Source organism: Gobio gobio (assembly GCF_949357685.1).
Source record: "Gobio gobio genome assembly, chromosome: 20".
NCBI classification, from domain to species: Eukaryota; Metazoa; Chordata; class Actinopteri; order Cypriniformes; family Gobionidae; genus Gobio; species Gobio gobio.
In genome coordinates, this window is record NC_137113.1 from 37,344,025 (window position 1) to 37,359,745 (window position 15,721).

At 37.0% G+C, this 15,721-nt stretch overlaps 1 protein-coding gene across 5 annotated transcripts in view; it reads right to left on the reverse strand.

Moving 5' to 3' along the window:
• mpp2b (MAGUK p55 scaffold protein 2b) overlaps positions 1–15,721 on the reverse strand; it is an 81,603-nt gene that overhangs the window by 49,247 nt on the left and 16,635 nt on the right. For 2 of the 5 annotated variants that reach the window (XM_079801313.1, XM_079801311.1), the window contains exons 1-2: positions 12,287–12,362; positions 4,000–4,134 (exon numbers count right to left, since the gene is read on the reverse strand). In XM_079801313.1, coding sequence (XP_079657439.1) covers positions 4,000–4,081 — 82 coding nt within the window. In that variant the 5' untranslated portion in view covers positions 4,082–4,134; positions 12,287–12,362. Of the gene's footprint in view, positions 1–3,999; positions 4,135–12,286; positions 12,412–15,721 lie in introns of those variants that run through there. The other 3 variants (XM_079801317.1, XM_079801315.1, XM_079801316.1) reach the window with 2 other exon arrangements.

Consider the following 15,721-nt stretch of genomic DNA (forward strand, 5'->3'; position numbering starts at 1 on the left):
CTAGCATTATCATATCTGAATTTCAGCTCCAGAGGCTTCCTCAGCACTTGTATGCACAGTAGGTGTGTTTACATGGAGCACTGTAATCGGTTTAAAAGTCCAATCCGAATGAAAATGCTCAATATAAACACCACAGTCGGAATAAAAATGTCCAAACCGAATTAAATTGTAATCGGTTTGAGAGGGGTGGGATAAACCTTTTCATGAACCGATCAAACGAAAAATTCCACCATGTAAACGACCTGATCCGATTACTTTGAGTGTGCGTCTTTCTGTGATGTGATATACGGCGTGCTCACACCAGGCTAATGTTGACAAGAAAGTTAATTTTTCTGAGGTATTAAACTTTTTTATTGACATTATGAACATAATGTTGGAAATCTTGGAATAATGACACAGAAATAGCCTGGCTACAGCATCTCATCTTGACAGCGTTTGTCCTAGGCTTCAACTGCGCCTGACAGAATTAATTTTTCTGAGGGGATTCTTAAACTTTACAACAAATAATAAATAACTTTTATAAAACTGTATAAGTCCTGGTGGCCATCGAGAGTTGCCATGGCAATGGGGAACATTCAAGCTGCTGGAGAGGACGTGGCAATATTTCTCTGTTTCTCGGAAGTTATAAATATAAAAAAGTTAAACAACTGCTTCAAATTGGTTAAGTAACATTACCCACAGTCTACTTTAATTACTTTTGTTAATATTTATAGCCTACCTCTATTATGGTATCTTTCCTTAATCATCTGAAATATTTATGCGTTTAACATTAGCCTATTAACTCAGCAGGCTAATGATGCGGATCGTGCACGTCTTGAATGCTTTCATTCTTGTTTCACCGTATATCCTATGTTTTTATTAATAATTTGGGTGCATTTTAGTGTTCATTTTGTGTTTTTCAAAATAAATGAATTTAATTCATTTTGAGTCTGCATTCATCATTTTGAAAAAGCAATTGTATAGGACATAAATTAGGTTAAACTACTGCATGTCCGCCCACAGAAAAATAAATAAATACATATAAAAATTACTAACGCCGAACTATTGATCCACGAACGTCGCAGTTACTATAATTGGCAAAGTTACGAATCTATGCGACAGACAAACTGTGTGCGCATGTCCCAAAATGCTTCCGATTGAAAGTCAGCACATGTAAACACCAGATCGGTTTAGATAACGTCTCATGTAAACAGTCCACCGAATCTTTCAATTGGAATGATTTTAATCGGAATGACAAAAAAGTGCGCATGTAAACTTGGCTAGTGATATGAACTGTAACAATGGCTTCAGTTTTATATTACAGTATCAATTCGAGTCTTTTGGAAGTGCATGCAAAGTGGATTTGCTTTCGCAGCGCAGAACAGCATCTGCTTGACATGTCAACAACACGAATCAAACTCTTCCAGGCCTCAGCTACAACTACAGAGTTTGAGGGCGGCTCAAAGCAGACATTAGGTGTGATCGGCTTGATGCGGCGCTACACAGACCGATCAGTGTATGACATCAAAGTACTGCGAGAGTAATTTGAAAGCATACAGAATTGTCTGCTCTCTAATCTCTCTAGCGGTACTTTGATGTCATACACTGATCGGTCTGTGTAGCGCCGCATCAAGCCGATCACACCAATTGTTTGCGGACAGCCAGCAAAGACAATATGGACGGCATTATGCAAGTTTGTAACAAACCTATGTAGGTTCGTGCAGGATGCAGTTCAGAAACGGTTCTTTGAAACCTTGCAAAACTTTTACATTCACAAACAGCTATATTACACACTACATGAAAGATAATATCCGAAAAAGCATAATAGGGGCACTTTAATTCAAATTTACAATGTTCATACACTGTACTTTTGAATATTTTAAGGCAAATGCTAACATAAAATGAGTTTATCTTAATTTCAGATAAACGTTTTATTTTTAGTTTGTCACTGCACTGACATGAATGAAAAAACAATCACTACTATTTTCCATCTTATCACAAGCTCTTCTTCAGCACAATGATAACCACAAAAAAGAAACTCCAACATATTATAATATACTGTATATATAGGTATACAGGGACTCAGACGCGCTAAAAGATGAGCCACTTTCATGGTGCCTAAAACCCAGGGTTGGTGGAAACTAAACTGAAACATTCTATCCACCTAAACCAGCTTCATGGTATAGGTCCCTGGTTTTTGCCTTTACTCAAACACTAATAAAGTATCAATATCTCATTTACTCTCCCAATTCAGTAGTTGCAAAGCATGCTGGGAACTAAAATAATCCATGCGAATCCAGTGGTTTAAAGTGTGTTCACCCAAAAATGAAAATTAGCCCATGATTTACTCACCCTCAAGTCATCCTAGGTGATTATGGCATTCTTCTGTCCGACAAATAACATCAGAGTTATATTAAAAAAAGTCCTGTCTCTTCCAAGCTTTATAATGGCAGTGACTTTTCATTCCGCTTTTGAAGTCCATAAAAGTGCATCAATCCATCATATAACTGCTCCACATGGCTCCGGGGGGTTAATAAAGGCCGTCTGAAGTGAAGTGGCGCGTTTGTGTAAGGAAAATATCCATATTTAAAACTTTATAGACTAAAATAATAGCTTCCGGCGGTCAGCAGTGCGTGAGTCGACTTACGCAAAAGAATAACCCCTGAAGCGATGTACAGGAGCATTGCAAGCTCTGACGCCTCTCGAGGATAGGGCTGGGTAACAAACTCAAGCCCCTCATCTTTTATATCGTAATCCTCCGCCATTTCTCTTTTTAGACTATAATTCATGACCGGTGTTTTGTTTTGCTCCATCCTCTGGCGCTTCTGCGTTTGTCAATATGTATGCGTCAAGGGTTTAAGGGTCAATCAAGGGTAAATCGATGCATACGGCGGTCCGCAGGAAGTTAGTTATTTTAGTCTATATTTTTCTTACACAAACACATCACTTCGCTTCAGAAGGACTTTATTAACCCCCAGGAGCCGCGTGGAGCAGTTATATGATGGATATATGCACTTTTATGGACCAAATATGGTAAATAGTTTTTTTGCGAAAATTTAAAAAGTAACAAAAAGCAGCAAAAAACACATTAGCTGTAATTTAGTAGGCAACTAAATAAATATATTTTATAAGCAGTTAAGTTAGTTTGTGCTGTTGTGGTGAGCTGAGTGGTTATTATTGCTGGTGATCTTTTAATATGAGTTACCAGGGCATGCAAAACACCAACGCTTGGCATAAAACAACTAATTAATTTTAGATTAAAAAAATTTGAATAAACTTTGAACATTACAAAACAAGTAACACTTTCCAATGATTTTGAAAAAACAAGACATTTGTTATCATGTACTAACCATGAACAACATCGACAGCATTTAAACTAAGTTAATTTTAAATTTAAGTTAAATATTTAATTTATAAATATGCTATTGTTCATTTTAAATGTTTGCTCATAATAAATAAACTAAAGTTAACTGAATTAACTGAAGTTAACTATGTAGTAACTTTTAATTTGCAATTAACTGAAGATAATTTATACAACATAAAATGTTCAAAATATATTAGTAGATTAGTAAAGAGTCCTGTAAAAGTATTGGTAACTTGTTCATGATACCATACATAAACAGTGCACTCACTAATGTATTAGTGGTTGTTAAAGGGATAGTTCACCCAAAAATGAAATTTCTGTCATCATTTACTCACCCTCAAGTTGTTACAAACCTGTATGAGTTTCTTTGTTCTGCTGAACACAAAATAAGATATTTTGAAGAATGTCTGTAACAAAGCAGAGAGAGCAACCATTGACTACCATAGTATTTTTCCCCCTAGTCAATGGTTGCTCTCTCTGCTTTGTTACAAACATTCTTCAAAATATATTTTTGTGTTCAGCAGAACAAAGAAACTCATAAAGGTTTGGAACAACTTGAGGGTGAGTAAATGATGACAGAAATACATTTTTTGGGTGAACTATCAAACAAAAATACAAAAAAAACCTCACAAAAATACATTATTGTAAACTGTTACCCAAATAACTTGAAGTGACGACGAAAACAGCAACAGCAAAATACACCAAGAGGCGGACAAATGTGTTAATGCCGAAATGCATGCTGGGAACCCAAGCACCAGTGGTACTGTGGACATCACACTATTACAGTTAATCTGAAAATAAAAACACGAGATGACTGTAATACAGACACAAATAAATATTGTGATTCTACAGAACAATGTTGCTACATCAGTCATTTCCTGTTCCTGTTCATTGTGAAGCCAGTACAATTTTTATGTATATTTAACTGCAATATGTATTGTAGCAGTACTACTGTAAAATACACGGCAAGGCAAGTTTATTTAAATAGCACATGTCATACACAATGGTAATTCAAAGTGCTTTCCATAGAAAAGGTATTCAAATAATGATAATCACAACATTTGCTTAATCGCTAAATTCGGGGCGCCCCTGTCTGGTATGGGAGAGATTGAGAGTCAGGTTTGTGATTTTACACTAGAACTTGTACTACAAGTTATCTGACAGATACCCCAATTCATGCAATTATTTTACAGTGTACTCTGTAAACATAACCTTGCAAACAGTAAATCTAAACTTTGCAATGAGGACTAAATTCAACAATAAAAACTGGAAAGTGCACATTTCTAAAAACTGGCTAAAGGAGTTATGTCATGCTGTATAATCAGTTAGCCATCACGATGTTGTCAGCTAGTGTTTACTTGTGGCAAACTGGACCTCATTATCTCAAGTGTCAACTGAATATGAGCTAAATTAGGACTCTGGATGACACTTCAGTAATGGCAAGTTGATCAGGTGAAGGAAAAGCATAGGAAGCCAGCAGGTCCTAACAGTGGTGACGCAAAGTGTTGAAGGCAAGCTAAGTGGAAACAACGGGCAGCCAAAAACTAGAAGTACTGACATCCTTTTTGATGAAGACCTTTGACAATCTAGTCCTAACCCACCTCAGAACCTATAGATCAGCTCAAGACATTCTGTCAAAGAACCCTTTTGCCATGCACTTCATTCGGTGAGTAGTCGAGCTGGGCTTCTGGATCAGCATGTTTAGGTGCTTAGAACCTGCTGAAAAAGCATTGCTCCCTCAGCACAATACAGAAAAGCATGCTGGATACTAGAGACTGGTATAAGGCTACATGTTTAAAACCTGAGCAGCATTATAAAGTACAGGCAAATTTATATGACCAGATTGCTTCTACACTGCCAGCCGGTGGTGAAGCCACAGGAAACGTTTGAGCACCAGAGGGCACTATTGATTGACAGCCAAAACTTTCATTTAAAATCACCCAATTCACAGCACAGCACAGAATTAGTATTAAGGAAATATGTATGTAAATGAATTGTTACTTTGCACGTTATCTCTTATGTTTATGGTTATTTCAGGCAGGATTGGCAATGGATAGAAGTCATTATGATGATGGGCACAACATAACATAACATATTTTGTTATGTATATAATTATGCAGGAAATATTTAACATGAATTTATATCTGGGATTATTAGCAGGAACTGATTTGAATACAATAAACATTATAATACAAGCCTCTATTACTATACTGCACTATATTTGTTTAAAAGTTTATATTTGTTTAAAACAGTATAAACGTTTCTAAATAAAGCTTTATTTCTTTAAGTCAGCATTACTTCTCTCAAGATGTGAAGCGTCTATTTTGATTCTTGATGTCTTTTTTATTGACCAACATTCACTTTTTACTAGCATGACATTTTGCATGGGAAGTGCTATTTGTATATATTGACCCCACAGGGGGTCCGTGGAAAACATGACTAAAGACCATGAAAAAAATACTAAAATAAATCAATAATTGATTAAATGTTTAATTAACTAAAGCACATAAATTATTTAGATAAATAAAAATAAGTGTTAAATTAGCATATAATAAAATGTAAAATAAATAAATTAGATTAAAATAAATGCATAAAAATATTAATATAAATATATATCCATATTGGATTTAATTAAACAAATAAATAATACTTTTAATTATTTTAGTGAGTAGAAAAGATATATAATGAAGTAACTAAATAGAAACTAATGTTAGATATATAATATAAATTTTTAGTGTATTAATTGGGTGTTTATCCTGACACGCGGATGTTCATCTTTGGGGGTCCGTGGCATCTAAAAGTTTGAAAAGCCTTGATTTAACCAACGTTTAAGTTGATATCTAAAATTATTTCTAATACATGCTATTAACGGAATCATTTTTTAATCATTTACAGTTACTAGATACATTATTGTATAACACAATATAATTACATAACCACAGTGAATAACTGTAAAAGGTCAATTAAGTTGTACGCCCACACATTCCAAAGCATGAATCTGTATTCATATTTTAGAATGAGCACTTTAACATTCGTAATGCATATTTTATTTTTGAAAAGTCACTTTGGATAAACAACATCTGCCTAATAAACTTGGGTTAATGACGTGTATAAGTCTTAGAAATGCACTTTTTGTATTCATGCTGGCGTCATGTTTTAAAAAATAAAACTTGGTAACTATTTAATAATGTCTCATTTGTTGACATTAGTTAATGTATTAACTAACATATATATATATTTTTTACAACATTTATTAATCTTGGTTAATGTTACTTAACCAAAAAACAAATATTTGTTGTTTAATAATGTTAGTTCACAGTGAATTAAGTAACAAACAACATTTGATGTTTATTCTTATTTCATGTTAACAAATAACAAATGAAACCTTATTGTAAAGTGATACCAAACTTTTATACCATTTTCAAGAAATATTCAAGGAAATGACTGTCATGTGGTGTTATCATCAAGTAACATATTTTCCCTATATTTTGAATACATATGCATCTTAATCATTATTTTCCAAAACTTTGTTAACATTCATTTTAAAGGTAAATCGTATTTTTCACAAAACTAAGTTTTTGTGGAGCCACACCGAATTTAACCTTGTCATAAAATATCAAATTATCTTTTTTTTTTTTTTTTTTTTAAAGATGATCAATGGAGAAAATAATTCTAGTAAATTATAATAAAAAATATTTATTTTCATTGGACAGTTAATTGTATCACCCTGACATTTTTTACTTTATGCCCTTAAAACATCTAAATAATATCCAAGTATTTTTACATTCAGAAATGTAAAAAAGCTAACCACAGGAGAGGTGTATTCAAGTCACTATATGAATTGCTTTTTAATGTATTTTTATTTTTATAAATTAGTAAATAAAACTAAAAACTGATGACAAACATCATTGACCAACTATAGCCCCAGTGCACTTCTTCATGTTGTGCTGCTAAAGCACTCTAGCTTGTCCCTGTGGAATTTCTTCCTCTATAAAAAGAGTCTTTACCATACGACTCATAAATCATGTTTTAGTATGTTTCCTTTAACCGATCCTGTGAAGCGAATTTAGTCTATATGCACAATTGCACATCCAATGACAAGATCCTGTTAATACTGGCAAACATCAGGTCTGAAGTCATTGTATCTCTTATCTTACAGTCTACAAAACCTCTTTTGCGACTGGTTAGACATCAGAAGACAGATAGCACATATCTAAAACAGACGTCCCAGAGGGTCACTAACCTGTGAATAACAGTAACTTGTCCCAGGTTGCTGCACCCTTTGTTATTCACAGAAAAAAGGCAAGTTCACCTAATTTTTCTTGCTCTCTTTTCTGTCTGCGTGCTCATTCAGTGCGATCACAGAGCTGGAAGTATCAGCTCTGAGCCAAGATTCTCTGCAGTGTAAGAGATTACAATGTGTGTTTTCTCATGACTGCAGGTCGGACACTGTGAGCTCATTAATTTAATACCAGATACGTGCACCTTAACAGAAGGATAGTAATGTCTGTTTCTTTTAAAAGATACACATTTGATGTAGGTGATGCTGACTCACAAGGTACTTCCTTTAAATATATACTCTGGGGCATCTTTATTTTAATAACCGTACTTGTTAACATTTTACGGTTTGAATTTAATACTATTAGTCAACACATTAGGTATTAGGTATTACAGCATTTATTAATCTACTGTAGGTCAGGGAAATTCAATTACATTTCCAAGAGGTCCGGTCTCTATATTTCCTTTCCAGAAGTATTTCAGACAATAGTTTTTTTGGAACAATTATACATTTCCATCAGGGCATCCATAGAACTTTGTAAAAGAATAAAGGTTGCACTTTATTTTACAGTGTATAATTGCACAGTGTTACAGTGCAATTACACATTAAATTACTCAGGAATATTAATTAACTACATGTACTTACTATAGGAATAGGGTAGGTTAGGGTTTGGTAGTTGCATGTAATTTTGCATAATTTACTGTTATTACTATGGTACGTACATGTAACATATGCAACAAGGACAGTGTAAAATAAAGTGTTACCAGAAAAAAATCCTAAACACTCAAAATAGTTACAAAGATGAGAATCTTGGGCCCTGAGAACCAAAGCAGTGATGTCTAAGAATTTTTACCAATATTTACCAAAAAAAGTAAATCTTCCTCCCAACTGGATACGAGTATAAAAAGGTAAGATCAGTTGTTTTATCAGGCTCATATTAATAATCCTTTTATTATTTTTTCTTTTTCCATTTAGACACCTACGTAACGTATATAGCATAGAGAAGTCCTTGGGACTGAGAAAACATACTGGGGGTGCAGGATTTACCAATTAAAAAAAGTATGGAATATTTGTATATTTTGATCAAAGTAATAAACTACTAAAAACAAACAAAGTACATAATCTAATAATCCAAACTCTCATCATGAGCACAAAACAAATTTAATTAGTAATTTCAAAGTTTTTTTGCCTTCCCTTGCCATCTCTAAATCATTTTCCAAATTTTGTTATGAAATGTTCTTAATATGCTGATTAATATTGCTAAATGTACGCCTATGCGAAAAAAGTCTAAAGGCGCCACACATTCATTTGTCTCAAACCTGGTTTAGCGGTCAAATCATCTGACAGATCAAAATAATTTTATTCGCTGCATTTTTTCTTTATCTTTCTCGTTTTCTGCTGTGTTTTAGCATATCTATTTTCCTGCTCACCATGTTTCTGCTACTGTTGTTAAAATAACCGCATCATTTGCCGCTCTTCATGTAGCGCTTTATGTCTTTAGCAGAAGAGAGGAGCAACCCGCACAGAATATAAAGGGGCTTGAATGTCGTTTGGCTCATTTGACGAAAGATCATTACCATAAATTAAGTTGAGCGCTTGTGGTGTGTGTACGGTAAAATGGAGCTATGAACTATGTCCAGTGGTCCGGATGGAACCCAGCCAGGGTCCAGAACCGGACACCCCGCTCTGCCATTTGAATACCACTGATATAGGTTAATGAATTCATAAATATTCTGTTCATTGTTAATTCATGCTTGTTAAAAATGCATAAACTGTTCATTTGTACAACTTTAAAAATCGTTTTAGCCTACGTCCCCACCAAATGTGTGCGTTGTAAGTCTGTTACAGCGGATCAAAAAATAAAAAGGGCATTTCTCCTTTTCACACTCTCTCTCAAAAGCGCAAGGGTCAGCTCCCCGCCTCAGAGCGGCGACCTGCCACACGCAGCATCCCTGCCTCTCGCCGTCTGTCGGCATAGATGGGAGGCCATTCTCAGTATCAGATTGGGTCTTGGACATTATCAAACGAGGCTACTCATTCCAGTTTGCTCACAGACGCTCCCGCTTTGAGGGTGTGGTCCGGTCGCATGTTTTACGAACCGAGGTAGAGAAATGAAAGCTTTAGCATAAGTTCTGCCGGGAAGACTCAATTGTCACGTCACTTCAACTTTATCTATCCAATCACATTCTAATACTTGGGTATAAAAGATCGGTAACTAGTCATGTCTGAGTTCGCAGATGCTGACGCTCCAATTCACCGCCATCCTCCCCACCACCTCCAAATCAAATCCTTCCCTGCATCCACCCCACCACCACCAGGATGGTCCCTTCCATACCTCATGGGGGGGTCGGCTGCGCCTCTGCCTTTGTCTTCAGGCAGGATATGCAGAGTCCGGACCCTCAGATTGCGAGCTACGGACGAGGCCTATGCCAAAGTACTTTATTGCTTGCTGGGTTGTTAATAAATGGATAATTGTCACAGTATTTATTCTCCCGAGTCTTTCTGGTAGAACTTACTGGCGATGGGCACCATAGAGATAGTCCCCACAGCCCACAGTGAGTCAGGGTTTTTCAGCCGCTACTTCCTCGTTCCGAAGAAGGATGGTGCCCTAAGCCCATCCTCGAAGACAACTTAACAGTGCCCTCATGAGACGGCCATTCAGAATTCTAACCTAAAAACAAATCCTCTCACAGATTCGCACAGGGGATTGGATTTTATCAGTGGATCTGAAAGATGCATACTTTCATATCCATATAGCCCCTCATCACAGACTGTTCTTGAGGTTTGCATTCAAAGGGGTGGCTTACCAGTTTATCATCCTACTATTTAAACTTCCTGGGTGCAGTTTTCGACTCGTCCCAGATGTTAGCCTGACTGTTGCCAGACTCAGAGCACACGTTCAATGTGACTCATTCAAAGCCAGGGGTCTCTGCCCCCTCAAGACATTTCAGAGGTTTCTGGGCCTCATGGCAGCAGCTTCCTCAGTCCTGGCTAAAATCCTGCATCCAACCCTGAGCTTGGCAAGCGGGACGCTTAAACCGCTGTGTCAGGGATCTGGCACTTTGGAGGACCCCCAGTCCCCCCAATTGTAGTGGATTTGGGCCTGATCTCCAGATAGAAATTGGTCAAGACAGATGTCTCACACACAGTCTCAAACACAGTGATCGCCACCTGGTCAGGTCCGGAGTGCCACTGGCACATCAGTTGTCTGGAGATGATGGCAGTACACCTAGCATCTAGGCCTTTCTACTAGACCTGAGAGGCCACCACGTCCTGGTACGGTCGGACAACATGATGGTGATCTCCTGTAGGTACAGAACAACCTCCGCTCAGTGAAGGCAGCGCACATGCCGGGCAGGCTGAACCAGAGTGCTATTTCCTCTCCCAAGCGGCAGGCTCAATTTGGCACACCCAAACAGAGTTGTGGAGCCTTCATGCGTGGCCTCGACAGAGACCTTAGTGCCTATCGTGGAGTGTGCTAAACACCATTGCAGAGGCAGGAACCCCATCTACAAGGTGCCTCTACTCCCTTAAGTGGTCTGTCTAACTGATGCGCAGTCCGGAATGATGATATTGTAACTTCTGACGTGGCGTCAATCCTTTCCTTTCTACATGAGCAGCTGGACGGTGGGTGAACCCTGTCCATGTTTAAGGTCTGATGTGCTGTACCATGCCTCCTTTGCTGGGCAGTCGTTGAGTAGGAACGATCTTAAACCAGTCTCGCCCCCTTAAGGTTCTAACTTGGGACATGTCCACCTTCCTCAAGGACCTCCAAGGCCCCCGGTTAGAGCCGATACAGTCAGTCAGATTATGGGCACTCTCTCTCAAAACTGAACTTTTGCTAGTGCTTGCCTCTGTTAAGTGAGTTGGTAACCTGCAGTCGCTTTTCTATTAGTTCATCCTGTCTTGAGTTTGGGCTGAATGACTGTAAGGTCATCCTTAAGCCAAGGCACGGTTATGTGCTTAAAGGTAGTACAAAGGTGTTTACCAGCTGTAGTGACCTTTTTCAGAAAGTTCACTTTGGTAAGCTGTTTCTACAGTCCCACAAACTACAAAAAAAATGCACACTTCTCATTTAATTATATAATGGTGCCATGAGGTACAATTTTAAAAATCTAAATGAATGAATACCTATATGGACAAGCAATATAGATATCTACTGTAATATTTGATATACATTTGGTTTACATTTATATTTAATCTATTTGAATTGTTTTGCTTCTACTATAATCTTTATTCTTTAAAAATCTGCACCTTCTATAAATTCTAATTGCTTGTTTTATGTTACTTGTCTCATCACCTCTGTTTTTCATCATCCCTCCTCAACAACATGTGATTCATCTCTCTGTTTTGTCTTTCTTTCATCAAAAGAACATTATAACAGAACAACACGTTGATTTCAGAGAAATGCAATGATATTGACTCAAGTGTCTCTGCCGTGAAAGCTAGGTTTGAAGCTTGGCGGATGTGTGGATGCTCAGTGAAGCACAAACATTTAATCCCAGTTTATTGTGGTGTTCCAGCCAGAAAAGGCTGACTGGCTTGTTATGGTTGTCACTGACTTTCCCTTCTCATTATTTCACAAAACCCTTTTGTGGACTAACAAGATTTTGGAATGGTAACAAACTCTAATTTCAGATAATTATTCAAATAAAGTATCTTACCTGAGTCAGAGCTGGCAGACGCCACAGGCATTTTTGTTTTCGTTTGTGTCTGTCCGTGTGTCAAATTTGTCCAACTAAAAAGGGAGAGAGAGAGTTTCTGTATGAAAAGCAACTTCATCACATGGTCAGTCCAAGTATTTACCCCAAATCCCCCCTCTCTGCAGAGAGCTATAATACATTCAGTTCTGGGAAGATTACTTACAAATTGTAGTCCATTATTGAATACAAATTACAAAATTGTAACATAATCTATTAGAATACACATTTAGGTAATGTATTCTTATTGCTTTCGACCTCATTTGTCATATAGATTTTAATATGATTATTTTGTACCATGTACATAAAAAAGCAAAGAGGAAAAAAATGTATTCCGTTCTTTATTATCAACAACACAAGGTGCATTAAATGACAGGGTTTCCCAAAATAGGGTTTGCAAAGTAACTGCAGGGAGTTTGTGAGATGATGAAAACCGAATGAATTAAATCATAAAAAATGTAAATGTAAAGAAAAAATAGATACTTTTAAAACAAAAACACTACTTAGACTCTAAAAACGGATTTTTATTTTATTTGTGTACTTGCATACCAGTGTAACCATTAAAAACATTAGAGAACTGTGAGCGTGCGAATGTGTTGTCAAATTATTTAAATATTAACTTAAAATCTTCAAGTAAATATTTTAGGTCAAAATAATGTATGAATAATATGTAATCATACAATCCATCTGTTTATAATCTGATTATAAGCATATTAAAATGTAATATAATCTAATTACAAGTACTTAGTAAGAATCTGATTACATAATTCATATTACATTTAATCAGTTACTCCCCAGCACTGAATACATGACTGTTTTTTGTTTTTTTTAATCATCCAATTTCCAGGTAAGCAAACAAACACTTTTCCAAGATTTTCTACATTTGACATAAACAGAAATCATTTCAGCATTTAGTCTCTTTTTCTTTCCTGAAAAAGAAGCATGTTACACTATCCTCGAGGGAAAATAAATGTGTGAAGCCATGGGCAAATTTGGCAACTCTTTCACACAATTTTGGATACCTGCACACGTCCTGGATGCACACACAGCTAAACGACACATTCTTACGGGGAGTTTAAAGGCGCTATTTTACAGCGTGACACATCTACTACACACACACCATGTTAAATATAGCTCTCACTGAAGCTGTTAAACTCTGACTGTGCACCTCAGCAATACTTTGCATAACCCAGCTGAATGTGCATGAGAGAGAGAGTGTGTCAGTATGTGTGTGTGTTACGCTCCAGTGCTCTTAAACATTCTCTTTAGCTTAATGTCAAAACCAAACTCTTAACGCAGAAACACAACAGTGTTTGAGCACGGAGAACTACTAACATGATAATACAGGGGTTCTGAAGACTGTGAGCAGGGTGTAATATTAATGATAACAAAGCAAAACATAAATCAAGAAGTTTCCCTTGGGTTCACAAGACAAAGGAGATGATTTTCAACAGCAAAATTACAGTTACCCAGAGTTAACAACATGCAAGAATATAATGAAACACCTATTCAAACCACTCATAATCCAATTTCTGAATCCATATATTCCTGCTGCAGTAAAGAAGAAACAAATTTTCTGTCATTAACGTTGTGAAGTTCCAATAATATCATATATCATTTAACAAATTCCAAATATATAAATGAGAATTCTGAAAACAAATAAATATAATATATATATATATATATATATCCATTGCCCGGGCTCATCAGCACTCATTGTTTACACCTGTGTCTCATTTACCTTATTACCTCTGCCTATCTAGCCTGTTCACCCTGTGGTTCACTGCAAGGTTACTGCATCTCTGAGGGTGCTTTCACACTAGCAGTTTTGGTGCGCACCCGGGTTCGATTGACGGCAGAGTTCGGTACGTTTAGATGATGTGAATGCGGTCTTCCGAACTCGGGTGCGCACCCGGGAACCGTACCAGAGTCCGCTTAAAAAGGGTGGTCTGGGGTACGGTTCATGTGAACTCCGTCACGGTTCGCTGCTGATGTGAATGCAATCGTACTAAATCGCGAAAGTGAACCGCTATTAATAACGTATGATTTGATAAAAATTTGTGTTTGTGTGTGTTTCACTAATTTTCCTGGCGAGCGTGACTGATGTACTGCAAGCAGAGAGCTTGTAGATCTCATTTCTGCTCGTCTTCAGCATTCTTTAGAGCATTGCAGTACATGGCATATAGACGCAAGTGCCATTACATACTGAAGCTTTAGAAAGAAAACCAACGGTTAAAAAACAAAAATATAAAAGTGAGGTGAGCAACGCTATGCATTTTGCCGCCTTCACGCTCGCTGTCGTTACTAAGCAACTGGGTAAACAGCTGCTGCTTTGATGACGCAAACGAACCCCGGTTCGGACCCAAATAATATAATATGAACACAGTCCAGCGGGGGCAGGGGGAGTTGGGAGCAATCGAACTCGGGTTCGGTCCAGGCAATCGAACCAAGTGTGAACGCACCCGAGTGTTTATCACTGGTTACAGTTGAAGCAAATGTGCCATATTGTTTCGAAGCTTCGAATCAATCCGACACCCGTCTCTACGGCGACACCTAGTGGTCACTTGCATGTGTTGATCTGAAATAACCTTGACAATGATCCATATAATAAATAAATAAATAAAAATTAACATCTGTCTGACAGCTATGATCTTGGTGTTGTAACCTGTAGCCTCCTCATTGTGAATAACTATAGGTTTTTGTTGGTCATGAAAAATGAACATTAATAAAATAAATAAAGCCACAATGTGTCACATTTGTTAAGTAACATTTTTAATAAAAATATTATTTGCTCTGCTGTTGAAGGACTTAGCCGACTTCTTTTTTTTACATATCATTTCTCCAGCCTTTGAAAAAATCCTCTCACAAGGGACACTTGTTGCTGGCATGCACACATATTTTTTAGCAAGTACATACAAATGAGGGAAAACCACTGCCATCACAAAATCACCGCTATCACAAAATCTCTCTCCTCTCACAAAACCACACGAGGTGAAGATGGATTAACTTAACATAATGAATTATGTTCATACAGATGTGTGACTGTGTGGTTTGTTCCCGCCCCTTTCAATCAAACGCAGTTTCGACAGGCGCCACCGGATGAAACACTTGAAGCTTCATTTAGCCTTGGTCACGACACGTGACATGGGTGTTTCGAATCACCGTTCGAACATCCCGAACATCTGCGCTTTGGGATTTCGACAAAGTGCCGAAACGTCAGTTTCGCGTCAGCCATCCCTACTGTAGCCTACATTGGATTATGTATCTGGATTGTCCCTCTAATAAAGCTGCATTTGGATTAACAACCCTTTGTGTCGGAGCAGTTTGTAACACCCTTTTTTTTTTCAAGCTAAAAAATTACGAAAGTAGTTTTTTTTTTTTTTTTTTACTCATACATTT